Source organism: Ostrea edulis, chromosome 2, assembly GCF_947568905.1.
Source record: "Ostrea edulis chromosome 2, xbOstEdul1.1, whole genome shotgun sequence".
Lineage (NCBI taxonomy): Eukaryota > Metazoa > Mollusca > Bivalvia > Ostreida > Ostreidae > Ostrea > Ostrea edulis.
The window spans coordinates 80,455,625-80,470,345 of NC_079165.1; the positions used below are offsets into that span (position 1 = coordinate 80,455,625).

The following is a 14,721-nucleotide window of genomic DNA, read 5'->3' on the forward strand; positions in this document are numbered from 1 at the left end:
CGAAAATAGATTTAAAATTCCCAAAAAAAAATTGGTTTCTGGAGGATAAGTCAAAAAAATTTGAATTTGAATAAAATGAAACCTGGATATATTGTTGGATAACAGCAAAGCAAGGCCCCTATTGAATTTGGAGAACAAAGGTCAAGGTCACAGTGACCGAAAATAAATTGAAAACTTCAGACAAATATGGTTTCTGGACAGTAACTCGAAAAGTTTAAAACTGAAATTAGTTCTTCACAATTATAAATATGCCACATAATTCCTGACTTTACAATGTATCCCATGCAACTCGGCTCATGCACCCCAGTGTGCATATATTGATTTTATTGCTTTCAAAATCTTATTGACTCTTGTACATCAAACAACCGCACTAAGTGCATTGTAATTATGAGTTTAGAAGCCTGCATCAAAATTATGAAATTCATGGCTCCAGGGTCAAGGGTCTGTGTGCTAATATTGAGGTTAATGGTAAAAATGCAAGATTAAGAACTTGACATGTTGACATTAATAAACCAATTCCAATGCGTAGTGATAATGAGCCTGGAAGCTTCTAAAATTGTGAAATTCATGGCCCCCAGGGTTAGAGGTGGAGGCAGGGCTTCATGAATAATATGGCTATATGAATAATATAAGGAAAATGCAATAAATGTTTAAAGATGTATACTACATCTGAATATGAAGAAAATAGGCTTGATGCCTTTATAAAAATTATTCCAGATTTTGGATGAGTATTTATGGATCGTATACATTTAATTGAAATGCATTAGATATTTTAAAATCTTCTCTACTTCTGAATATTTAGGAACCAAATGTAGTTCTTAGTAAGTACTCTTTACTCCTGAATATTTAACTCGTACAAGCCAAACAAGTTTCTTAAGACCAGACAATCTGTTGGGACGCTGAATGAAGATCATGTGACCAAAAGAAAGGTCACAAGTAGAACGAAAAGTTAGAAATAGTTGTCCAGCTTTGTAATGAAGAGATGTTAGAAGCTTACATTGGCACAAAAGTTGTGTATGACTAGTGTATCATAACCCTGAACCAAGTGGTCTATGGGTCAGAACTATGTACAGTCAAACACAGTTACAGCAAATATGCTTATAATAAATTCACCCTTACTGTAAAACACGGTTACAGCAAACAAGTTTATAATGAATTCACCCTGAACCAAAGTTGTCATTGGCTCAGAACTATGTACAGTAAAACATGGTTACAGCGAACGAGCTTATCATGAATTCATATTTACAGTGATATTCATTCCCTGTAGTATTAATGACAATTACTGCAACCCACCGAAAAGTTTCAAATATTCATCGAAATAATAAGTTTGCATTGCAGAAACATTCAGAAGAATGTAAAGTCCAGGAATGATTTTTCCTCTTTTCAGGGGAAATCCTCCTCTGATTGGCTCAATTTTTGAAAAAATGAAACACTCTGGGATTGATCGAAAGTGATAGTAAATGATATTTTTCCAGGTAGGGTGAAGTGTTTTCCTCTGATTTCTGAAGAACTCAGTCACAGCCCTGAAGGTCATTCTTAACCACAATAAAGTTAGGAATTCAAATTCTTATAGCTTAGATGATGCACTCTTTGACACTCAACATTCAGCACTTCTAATTCAAGCTCTTTGTAGTGTGATACTTGGATGACCAACAAGACCTAGCTATGGGTCTCTAGTTGATTTTGTGGTGTGTGTATGGCCCAAATGATCAATGATATTGTTAAATTGTATATTTAGCCTGAGCAATTTTTTTTTAGATATTTAATGCAAATAAGTATTGGCATAAAACCTCTTGGATATGTTGACACATTTTATCTTATCCAATTGTACTGTGCATTAAAAATGAAACTGAAACTTCTTGTGCAAATATTTTAATTGATCAAAACAAAATACCGGTATTGTACTGGAATAGTAAATATATATATATTGAAAGAAAAGATTAATTGAGATGTTTTAAGCAAAGAAAAAACTTCACAAAAATTAAGTACTGTCTTCCATTTTAGATGGGGGGGGGGGGGTGCTATGAGGTTTATTTTATTGACAATGATATGGATTTTTTTACTTCTGGTAGATTATAAGCATCGCATTATAATTTCGACAAACAAGTACAGGTAGTAAGCATGTCGTGTAATCCTCAAATCATTTACCTTTGTCTACTCGGGTGAATTATTGCAATTTTTCGTTCCTAATTTCTTTGTGTGTGATCTCAATAGTATATAGATAATATAGAATATGAAGTATGCTAATTCAAAAACATCCAGGATATTGCATCAAAAAGTACATGCTGCATAAATGTGAAATTGTATGTGATATTTTCTCCAAATGTTCTATTTAAAATATAAACTTTTCAAAATTTTAGCTGTGAATTTTGTGGAAATGGTGGCATCTAATCTGTGCCATATAAAACTATGATATAAAAAAAAAGAGAGAAAGAAAAAGAACTGGGTTCAGTTGTACAAGACTGTCTTTACAGTGCTGGTAAAGCTGGATGGGACTATTTCAATATTTGTTGCTGATCATAAAACAACCTACAGAACCAGATGTGTGTATTATACTGGGTTGTACCTTGTTATCATTTTATTCGCACTAAAGCATATTGCAATGTGAAAATATGATCTGGATGAATTCTTGACTGACCACTGAAGACAATTAGATAGATGTTGCTTATTTGTTGGTATTGCATTGACATGCCAAGGACACACTTATCATTTTAGGCTGTGTAGTGTGTATGACATAAATGAACTCTGATATTGCGAAATTGCCTATGTAGTGACTAGTCAAAGTTGATTTATGTATTTAATGCAGATAGATATTAGCATGAAACATCTTGGATAAGTTGACGCGTATTATCATATCCGTTGTACTGTAGTGTGAATTCTGAAACATAAACTTCTTGAGCAAATATTTCAATTGATTAAAACAAATGTACTTGATAATAATATTTAAGAAAAAATACATTATCAATATATATAGAGAGAGAGATATGAAGTCCATATTTTCTGAATATTCTTATTAAATAAATTTCAGATATTTGCGGAAGGGGGAGGGGGTTGAGTAATTCTTGGATGTCAGACCGTGCTTTTTATGCTGTAGTTGTTTATAAACATTGAATTACAATGTACATGTTGTAGTCTTGAAGAATGTCAATTTTTTCGACACTTCTCAAATCTTATGTGTGTAGCTTTTCTTCTTTATTGAAGAACAGTGGTCATTACAGGGAATAATATTGAATTGTTTCAGAGATCCCTTTCCTTTGGTAATAATTGTTATTGATTAGTAGCTTAAATTTTCTCTGTAAGGAGATAGTATATTTTTCACTATTATTGATTGATTGAATATTGTTTAACGTCCCTCTTGAGAATATTTCATCATATGGAGACATCACCATTGCCGGTGAAAGGCTGCAAAATTAAGGCCTATACTCGGCACTTACGGCCTCTGAGCAGGGAGGGATCTTTATCGTGCTACACCTGCTGTGACACGGGACATCGGTTTTTGCAGTCTCATCCGAAGGACCGCCCCATTTAGTCGCCTCTTACGACAAGCAAGGGAGTACTGAGGACCTATTCTAACCCGGATCCACACGGGATTTTTCACTATTAAATCAGCGTAAAACAAATAGTTGAAATCCTTGTACCTAGGTTGGCACGAGTTTGTCTCATGGACACTCATCTGTTTATGGTAAATAAGCATCTGGTGGGCGTATCATGTGCTGTTGCTGTGCACTTTATCCCAACTTGACATCTTCATTTTAATATAATTTTTTTTTGGTTTATACAAGGCAGTACACTCACCATGACAAGAAGAATGGCAAAAATTCTGATGGGTCACTTCGAGGCGTGTGTTCATGTGTAGAGGGTAAACAATGTGAGACAATGGACAGACAATTCAATACCCTGGTTCCCTGGTGCCTACCCCACACAGGCAACCGCCACAACAACTGGGCGGGGCTATATGGACGATTGCAGTATGATGGGTTCTTCAGCACCACTGTTACTAACCCAGAACCAATGGGAAAACAGGTAAAATATTACTTACTACGAACCAATAGGAAAACCGGATAGACATTACTAGCATGTAATTGGGAATGAAGATTGGAACAAGAAACCAACAGAAAAATTCAGATTTTCTTACAATGCAATAAATGGGTGTTACTGAAGATCATCAGTCAATAGGAAAATGTTATAAATTTCACCAAGAATCAACCTATGGTAAAATAATGTAGAAAATACTTTCAGCCAACAAGGAAACCATTAGAAATTATCTCAGCTTTGTAGCAGAAGTATACTAGAACCAGGTTGTCCATTCGTCTGTAAACACTGGTTTCAGGTTGTCCATTCATCTGTTAACACAGGTTTCAGGTTCTTCATTTATCTGTAAACCCTGGTTTCAGGTTGTCCATTCGTTTGTAAACACAGGTTTCAGGTTGTCCATTCGTCTGTACTGGTTTCAGGTTGTCCATTCATCTGTTAACACAGGTTTCAGGTTGTCCATTCGTCTGTAAACACTGGTTTCAGACTCTTCATTCATCTGTAAACGTTGGTTTCAGGTTGTCCATTCGTTTGTAAACACAGGTTTCAGGTTGTCCATTCATCTGTTAACACAGGTTTCAGGTTGTCCAATTCGTCTGTAAACACTGGTTTCAGGTTGTCCATTCATCTATTAACACAGGTTTCAGGTTCTTCATTTATCTGTGAACGTTGGTTTCAGGTTGTCCATTCGTTTGTAAACACAGGTTTCAGGTTGTCCATTCGTCTGTACTGGTTTCAGGTTGTCCATTCATCTGTAAACACTGGTTTCAAGTGGTCCATTTGTCTGTAAACACTGGTGTCAGGGCCTTAAGTTATTTCCTTTTTCATCTATGATCACTATACTTCACACACAGACTCACCAGGGGATGAGAATGACCCTTGTCGATTTAGGGATCAAAAGGTCAAAGGTTAAGCAAATTAGAAATGATTTCCGGGTCTGAAGTGTTTTCCCTTTACACATGGTTTCACTGAACTTTTAACACAGACTTGTGGACTGAGGATGATCTCTATCTATTTTAAGGTCAAACTGGATTCTGATTTATAGAGATTGTTTCTAGGCATATAAAATCATGGATGAGGATGATCCCTATAAATTTTTTAGTACAAAAGGTGAAGCGTAGTAGACTGATATTGTTAAAGGTTTTTACGTCTAGGTTGTAAGTTATTTCCCTTTCCACCTTAAATCACCAAACACAGGCTAACCATGAGATGGGGAAACATCTTATTGAGTATTGACCTAGTTCAAAGGTCAAATAAACTGGATTCTAATGAAGGAAAATAGTACCAGAGTGTATAAGTGATTTCCCTTTCACAATCAGGTTTTATATGTATGATAAATAACTGCCAAAGGAGCATAGCACATGTTCCACCATTGGGGAGGGCTGAAATAGGCTATGCCTGTTGCCCAATCCCATTCACTTATTAGTGAATAAAATATTGTTTGAATTAAATAATTCACTATCTTGATTGTTTTTGTCCCATTTCAATTGGGGGATCAGTCGAAATCTGTAATTATCAATAGAAAAATCGCCTTTATCTCACAAACGACTCAAATCGGTATAAAAATATTTAAATACCATCATCTTGCACAATTTCTCGCGGATTTAATTAAATTTGATACTTTATTTAATGACTAATTACACATTCAGTTTCCCATATGCTACTGGGAATTGTTGAGATATAATGTAGATTAAGATTAATGAAAACTATATTTAAATGAAGTAAACATTTGCTAGTCTTTGAAATGTAATTCAGATTTAAGAAATGTTTGCTATACCAGTATCAAGTGATTAATTAGCACCGATGACTCGGTGTGTTTTGTTTACTACAACCTATGAATTAATAATTGATGTGTTTTTGCATTATGTATGCTTGATATTTACTGCCATTAAAGTATAAAAATCACTATTGTCTGAAAACATTTATTCCATTTTTAGAAGAAATTTTAAGAGAATAGCATTTAAATTTACTGGGGATGGCAATCAAATATTTGGTCATGTGCAACTCATTCTGACCAATTAAGTGGTCAATGACGTATCAAAATACACATTTTTGTTACATAGGCTGGTTTTAATTCTCAAGTAAGCTTATTCATAAAAAAAAAGTACTATTCTGTTTGTGAAAACTGTCATCATTACCAAAACTAGCACTTAATTTACAAAGTTTGTTCAAATAGATATCATCTGATTGACAGTAAGCAAGGAGAGTTAGTTTCTAGGTTTGTTTATAATGATATTTTTATACGCCCGTCTTAAGACGGGCCGTATTATGTTATGGCCTTCATGTCCGTCCGTCTGTTAGCTTTTTCGTGTCCGGCTCATAACTTAAATACTATAAGGCCTAGAATAATCAAACTTTGTCAGTTGATACATCTTGGGTAGAAGGTGTGTCGCACATTAAAACCAGGTCGTTGTGACTTTTAATTAAGAAGATATGGCCAAATATGGTAAAACCCTGTCCGGCTCATAACTTGAAAACTATGTGATCTAGAATCATGAAACTTGGTCATCTTATGCATCTTAGGTAGAAGGTGTGTCGCACTGTACTTTAAGGTCACTGTGACATTTAGTTGAAGTGATTTTTTGAAAAAAGTATGTTATAATTGGTACAATCCCTACTCATATAAGAGTTTTGTAGAAAACCTCATTCAAAAATGTTACATCAAGAAAACATATTTTTTTTATGATATACTGTACAGCTTTTTTGTAGCCTATGTAATGTTTCCTTTGTTTCTAACAATAACATGAGAAATTCCACTTGTTCCATGGGAGTAGCATGCAAAGGGCATTTTGACAAGACTAATTAATGAGTTTTGTGTAGAGCATCTCTGATCAACATGATCAAGCAGGTGTTATCTTTATCTCTAGGGAATTGGGCAGAGAGATCTTAGCCTCTTAATTGCAGATATACCAGAAATTATTTGTGAAAGTGAATTTGTTTGTTGTGGTTAGTCTTTATTTTCAAAATTAATTTGACATTGTACTATATAATTTTTAAATTTTTTTCTCAGCAACCTATATGCAGAGTATCATTTCTCACTAAGACAACAAATGGTTCCAATATGTATAAAGGCCTATTTTAAGGTAGGTCCCTAGTCCTGGACCTACTTGTGATTTCTCAAAAATTTGAGTTTAAATACTTAGATTGTTCATTTGAGGGTATGATAAAAACAAAAAAATGGGGGGTTGTCAGTATAATGAGTAAATTATGGTATTTTTATTACGTGCACCCCCATTTGTCAAACGGCAATATCAAAATTCATTGAAGAAGTCCTAGAATATGTCCATAAAATTTTGTTGGAGGTATGATGCTGCAATTTTTTTCCTCAAATATGAAATAAATATGTTTAACTAAATAATTAAAAGTGAAATTTTAACACAATTTCATGTTTTTTAATAATGGTGGTACAAAATTGAACTCAATACAGGCCCTCGGCAGTCAAAAATACGGCACTGCAACACCACTAATGTGAATATTTAAAAAATTTGACTTGTGATTTTTCATTCAAACTCACATATTATGTTCATATATGAATGCTTGTTAAAATACATTTTAAAAATCTGCCCTTTCTCAGCATAATATTTTCACAGCATCTCAATTTATATTTACATTTTTTGGCCAAAATAGTCATTTTGAAGATGATTTTCACATAATAGAAGATAACAAATATACAACAAGATAACAAATATATAACAAGTGCAGAGTTGTTTTATTTAATTCCACAAGTGCATTATCGCATATCATGAATTTTTTTTAATTTACAGATAATTTTAACATGTAATACCCCTGTATATCAATTAAACAAATATGTACCTCTGGTTTTATGTGTGAATTAGATGACAAAAAATGGAAAGAAGATTGGAGCCATAGTCTACTCAAATATAAGTGATTGAGTGTTATTGTATTCATTTTACTAAATTAAAAAACATACAGGTAAATGTAAAAATATGTTTGATAATAATAGTACGTGAACCAATACCAGAGTTCAATCCGGACATGACGTCACGCTACTAGACCCCTACTTTAATGATTAGTATTTTGATGTTTTGTTATGGCTGTGGCATTGTTCAGAAAAAAGATATACAATGAACAAAGCTGCAGATTGGGCATTTGTGTAAATCTGAACAGATGAAATAGTATTGCAATAACCATATTAAAAAATGTTAATTCAAGAAACTACACATTCTTCATTATATACACTGTACTATCTGACTATACAGCAGTATATAACAAACAAATTATTTCTTTTGTGTCAGTAACAAGAGAAATTTCCCTTGTCCCATGGGTGTAATTATCAAGCAATTCAGGAGGCATTTTGCTAACAGAAAAATTGCATTCTGTCAAATTACAGATTAATTAATGAGTTTAGAAGATTTCTGTTACAGCAATCTGATCAAGGAGGTGCTATCTATATCTCTTGCAATCGGGAATTGGGCAGAGGAATATGGACTTCTAATTGATCTGTCAAATTTTAGAACAGTTCTAAGTGGTAGCCATTACTTTGAAAGTTAATTTGGTATAAAGTTTATTAATTAATATGATATTGTAAAATATATTTTTATTTTATATCTCAACAACAAGGTGCAGATTGTCATGTCTCACTAAGATGACAGTTTTACAGTCTAAGAATAAACATAATGACTAATGTTTGATGTTTTATTATGCTGTGCATTGTTCTTCATTCCTTAAAATACAATGAGCAAAGCTGCAGATGTGCATTTCTCAAGTCTAACACAACCAGTTGAGAAATATATGATGTATTATTTTTTTCTAATTAATAACTACAACATAGGAGATGCACCAGTGTTTGAAATAACCGTTTTTAATCTATATTTATTTATATTGACATCACCATGCATATTTTACTTTTATACTTGAAGATCTGACAAAGGCAGATACTGATATATGTATTTTTTGATATGTTGAATAAATCAACCTTTTTGAGTACTCCCATTTATTGTAAGTTGTTTGCTTGGATAAAGGGCTATCTTGCACTTTAATCATTTCATTGAAAACATTTGGGAAAATGTTTTTATATCCTTTTAAAAATCATTAAACTTACATTATCAATATTTGAAGCAATGTCACATGAGGCCATAAAGTGGGTAAGATTCTTAAAGGAAGGTTGACATTTGGTTCCATGCATACCTATCTCTTCATGGTGATATGTTCATGTTAACAATATGTGACGGGCGTATCATGTGCCGTGGCGGTGCACTTTATTTTTGAAAATATTCTTTTGAATGGCACTGATATACCTGGTGTAGATAAATACTGTTTTGCTAACCCAGCAAGATTTAGGAATTATACTTCATGATCGGCCCACCATTAAAGAGGATTAATTTTTTATGTGCCTTTCTCATTTACATATCAAAATAGAAAGGTAAATCATTGAGCAAAGACAAATTAATCAACAATGAGATGTTATTGTCTTTCCATAAAGAATTAAACTGTTTATTATAAGGAATGGAACTTTGTCGGGTAGTTCTGCATTGTAAGGTTGGAAACGTTGTTTACGGTTGTCCGAGTAACACAGAGGTAGCGCTCTCGTTTCTCACTGCTACGACCCGAGTTCGATCCCTGTGATCGGCAGTGGTTGTATGTGAGAGGGTATGGTGGTCGCTCACTCGAACACATGGGTTTCCTCCAGGTACTCCGGTTTCCTCCCACATAAAATGACCCCCTAGCGCAAACATCCATGCATCAAAGGACCCCTGGGGCATTGGAAATAAGCTTTCGTTCTTTCATGGGTTATCCTTGTTATCTATACATGTATGTTTGTATGCATGAATATATGGAATAAACATCTATTTATTTTAACGTTAGACAAGCTATTAGCACATCATGTCTTTTAATTGTTTTCACACCAGAGTTTTGGGTAGGGTTTAGTCATGTGTGGTATTGAAGGAGATGAAAAACAGTAGGGAGATATGGAGATAAATACACGTTTTCCCACACACATGTAAGTGAGAGTTTAAGGACCTTAGATACAATATATAAATAATCTTTTAACATTTGCTCATCGGCTTGGGTCACTCAAAACATTTACGATGAGTTTGTCTTGAGGTCACATCCTGAATTAATGTATTGAAAGCAGTTACTTATTTAACAGTACTCAACAATAGTTTTATCATCTTTTGTGCATAATTAAATCCGGGCAGTGGCATGGTGTTTGAAAAGAAATCCCCCCCCCCCCCCCCCATCACCTTGCTTCACAGACTCTCCCCCCAACCAATCTCAAATTGTGTTCAAATAAACACATTTTTCTAAAAGGAAATTTCAACTAACCAATAGCTGATTTTACAACTGATTACCATATGATGGAGTAACTGGTTAACCAGTGAACAGTTAATTATACATATAAGAACTCACTGCTAATTCACTATCTAAAGACACTGCTAATTCACTATCTAAAGAAGTGAGATGTAACATTCTAAGCATTTTACAACTTACTTAACTCTTCCCTACAAATAATTGCTTATTTCTATTTTATATTGAGGAATACAGTGGAGCCTCGTTAATCCGGACGCTTCACCTTCCGGACGATTTTTCTAGGGAACGGAATTTTTATACGTTATTTTGCATCACTAATCCGGAAATTCGCGTTCCGGATCCGGACGGTCACTTTTTATTACAAAACGTTATAATGCATTGAAAATTGTACCGTTAATCCGGACGGTAATTTTGTTTAGGGAAGGTCTTTGTCGGACAATTTTAGCAAGGCGTAAATTATAAAGAAAACAAGCCAAAGTGTCTAATTGAAGCGATTACCTGTACCCTGTCAACACCTCCCTATGATTAGGTGGTGTGTAATGATATGTCAGTTAGATACATGTAGCACGTGCCGATCGAGACATTGTATTTCCAATTTTCGCACATAAGATCTTTATTGCGTGTAGTGTTGGATTTTGTATATAAATCTGTAGCATATTATTTTATAGTCTTGATCAATAGCCTAATAGTATTAATAAATTAAACATCATGCCGTAATGATAATTTTGTTAACTGCTACATGTGCTACACACATCAATTGTACTGATTCGTAAATTGATTATCAGCTTATGCAAATCTAAAGAGTGTAGATTATACTTCTAGATTCTGGATTTTATACTGTTGATTGGCTTGAAATATACATGTATGTTCATGCACATGTATATGTAGTAAATTTTTAACGTTTATAATGTCACACATGTAGAATGTACCTGTGTACGATTGATTCTTGTTACGATGTTGTAGAGCTTTATTGCTTTCGAATTTTTAAACTCTGGGTAGAAGTGAGAAAATTACCATTTTAAGGAAAATGACAATTAAATTTTGAATGTACCCGTAATGTTAAGTTTCACCCGAGTTTTATTCCGTTATTATCGCATCATGAAAATAATAGGTGCGCGTGGCTAGATCAAAGCAGTAGTAGGTCTTGATATTACGAGCTTAAATGATTTTTGTTCTCCCGATATTGTCTTGGATAATTATAGAATAAGAAATATAAACTCTGGCAGATGGAATTTTGGTTAAAGAATGCTGTCAACTGACATGATAATCACGAAATTCTTATATCAACTTTGGACGATGAAGATTGTTTTAACACACCGCTGAACCCGTGAATCGTGACATATGGAAATTACCAGCCTCTTTAAGAAGTAAAAGTGTGATGAAATGTTTGAAGTGTAAATGATTATGTTAGTTACTAATGATTTATTTACTTATAGTTACATAAAGTGCTTCATTATTTGTTTTAGTGCATACAGTACATAGTTTTGTATATTTATTTGTAGGGCTCATATATATGTACAATGTAAGCACAGGCAAATACACTGAACACGTATTAAATTTTAGTGCTTTGAAATACATGTAAAAGTTAACATCATCATAATTTATTTACTAATGCAAATGGTCAAATCCAATGATAGAATGTGTTTAATTCACTATGCATCAATAAAGTAGGCATATATTGGTTACTTATGTAAAGATAGAAAATATGCGATTCAATTATCCGGACGCTTCATTTATCCGGACGATTTTGCTGGGAACCAAAGTGTTCGGATTAACGAGACTCCACTGTATTAGTTATCTCTTTCTGTGACCATTTACAGGGAAGGGTATTACACCCAGAACAACACCGAGTGGTAAGCGTGCGAGAATGTGCTCGATCACAGGGATTCCCTGACACCTACAGGTTCTTTGGCACTATACTTGACAAACATAGACAGGTAAGTCATAAGGTGACTCTCCTGAACACCTGAACATAATTAGGGCAGGTATCTCCCACACACAGACATGTAAACAAATTAAGATTTAATTTCACAGGGATTGTACATGTTTAGTAATGACGCAGGAAGGGAATGTCATCTGCATTCTCGCATAGAATCGATAACTGGAATGATACACCCCTTTTCTCTCTCGGGTGGCTATATGTCTGAGTGCTTGTAATCTTTAGGAATGAAATATTGAAATGGATTTCATGATCCAAATCTAACCTTAGAAAAGTGTATGAAGCCTAAAAGTAGAATCAATCATTGAATCACATGTTCCTAATAAACAGTCTCAACACTGCAGTGTTCACACGTTTGTATTAAACAGTATCAGTACTGCAGCAAAAATGTTCATGAGTTTCATGAAGGTCAAAAAGACTTGTTTGGAATTTTATTCCACTGCACATTGAAGTGAGTCAGTATCCATCATACTGTGTTGGATCTCAAAATGTTTGGGTCATAACTACCTGTTTTCTGCAGAAAATGACGGGCATTTTGAGGATTGTATCCATCCTTCTATCAGTCTGACATTATTGTCCATATCTACACTGTGCCTAAATGTTTTAGCTGAGTTTTGGGTATTAATGGGTTATGAATCAAATTCAAGTTTCAGCAAAGGTAAAATCCTAGGACTTTCAGAAAAAATAAATTCAGTTTATTTCAACAGTTTCAGCCCTTGAAGTCTGAGAATTTCATGGTACAATGTAGTCCGAAATATCTGACGTTTTCCTGGCTTTTTTATGATTTTGATATTTACTGTGCCAGGAAAATGTCAGAACCAACACCTTTACATAAACTGGAAATTTTGACGGCATTCTCGGGTCGATTTTAAATACTTTCGAGCCGAATTCAATGTTAAACTCATAACTAATCAATAAATCTATGCTTCTTGTACTTTGTAATATCGATTAAAAGAAAATATCACTCCAAAATTTGATAACAGAAGCACACAATTGTAGTCAACCGAATTTTCGCTGTCATTTGAGCGAACGAAGATTGACAGTTTGTTAAAATGTTTTCAAGAGACCGTTTATGTGATAAAAGAACCCCTTAAATCGATATTAGTAAGTAGAAGAAGCATCGTTTTATTGATTAGTTATGAGTTTAACATTGAATTCGGCTTGCAAGTACAGTATTTAAAATCGACCTGAGAATGCCACCTCCAACTGGAGGCAGCGAAATTATCCAGTTTACGTAACGGCGCCGGTTCTGACATTTTCCTGGCACAGTAAATATCAAAATCATAAAAAAGCCAGGAAAACATCGAATATTTCAGACTAGGTATAAGGTTATTTTTCTCCACATTTTGGACATGTCTGTAAAAATTGAGATAAATTGTAGTCTGTTAGATAATTATGAGTGACAGATCAAATTTCAGATTCTTTTTGTGATTTTAAACATAGTGATTTATTGGCAGTTTAGATAATAATAATTGCGCCTTGCAGGTGGGTAATGCAGTTCCACCACCCATGGCCCGGTACATCGGTTTGGAGGTCAAGAAATGTTTAGAATGGAAGACAGCACAGAATGTTGACATGGACACTGCTGAGGAGGTTAAAGGTGACAAAAAGGCTGAAGTCAAGGTCACAGAGGAGTCACCTTGCAAACCAAGTTCCTCAGCAGATTGAGGTCATTAAAGAGGGGAAATTTGTAAAATTTAGAAAACAAGAATGTGTTGATTTAAATCGGAAAGTAATAAAATTGTACTAAGTAAGAAGACACAGTGATAATTTAATAAAAGAATAAAATGTGTAATTGATGACTCCAATGGTTTGAAATATGATATAATTCATATTCATTTTCAAGGTCAGTGGGACCACAATCATGTAAAACATCTTTGGTCACTATATAGAAACAAAGTTGATTTGTATGTAAATAGTAAAGAACTGTGATAACAGAATTGCATTCTTGTTTAGAATAAGTTCTAAAAGTATATATTTTTATCCATTATGAAATACCCATCTGCTTTGACAGTTGGCTACAATGTTTTAATATTTCACTACAATGCGTTCTCACTGCATTGTATTAATGCATGTATTAAGGTTACATTTTGTTATAATTACTCTATATGTTACCTTTGCATTGTGTTGACATTGCTATCTGTGAAATTAAATTTGTACATTACAATGTGTAACTGAGTGATGCTTTATGATCAGTAAAGCTTCTACATGAAGAGTGGAAGAATTAGGTTTGATACTTACAGTAAAGTTGAACTGTGATACATAGGGTTTGATAATTTAAAGGTCAAGGATCACAGGGATGGTGTGTTGTCAAGTGCATAAAAGTGAGTTATTTGGTACCTAAATGTGAATTGTTGATTACCTAAAGGGGAGTTGTGGTGTGTTGTTTTTGAGTGCCTGAAAGTGAAGTTTGGAGTGCCAAAACAAATTTACAGTGAAAATGGACTTCCAAAGAGGACAGCAACTTTGGAAATAAA

At 34.0% G+C, this 14,721-nt stretch overlaps 1 protein-coding gene across 2 annotated transcripts in view; it reads left to right on the forward strand.

Moving 5' to 3' along the window:
* Positions 1 to 14,415, forward strand: part of LOC125682211 (DNA (cytosine-5)-methyltransferase 1-like) — a 59,985-nt gene extending 45,570 nt beyond the window's left edge. For both annotated transcript variants that reach the window (XM_056155059.1, XM_056155060.1), the window contains exons 36-38: positions 3,783 to 4,023; positions 12,126 to 12,242; positions 13,730 to 14,415. In XM_056155059.1, the coding sequence (XP_056011034.1) occupies positions 3,783 to 4,023; positions 12,126 to 12,242; positions 13,730 to 13,912 (541 nt within the window). In that variant the 3' untranslated portion in view covers positions 13,913 to 14,415. The remainder of the gene's footprint in view (positions 1 to 3,782; positions 4,024 to 12,125; positions 12,243 to 13,729) is intronic.
* Positions 14,416 to 14,721: the final 306 nt, after the last annotated feature.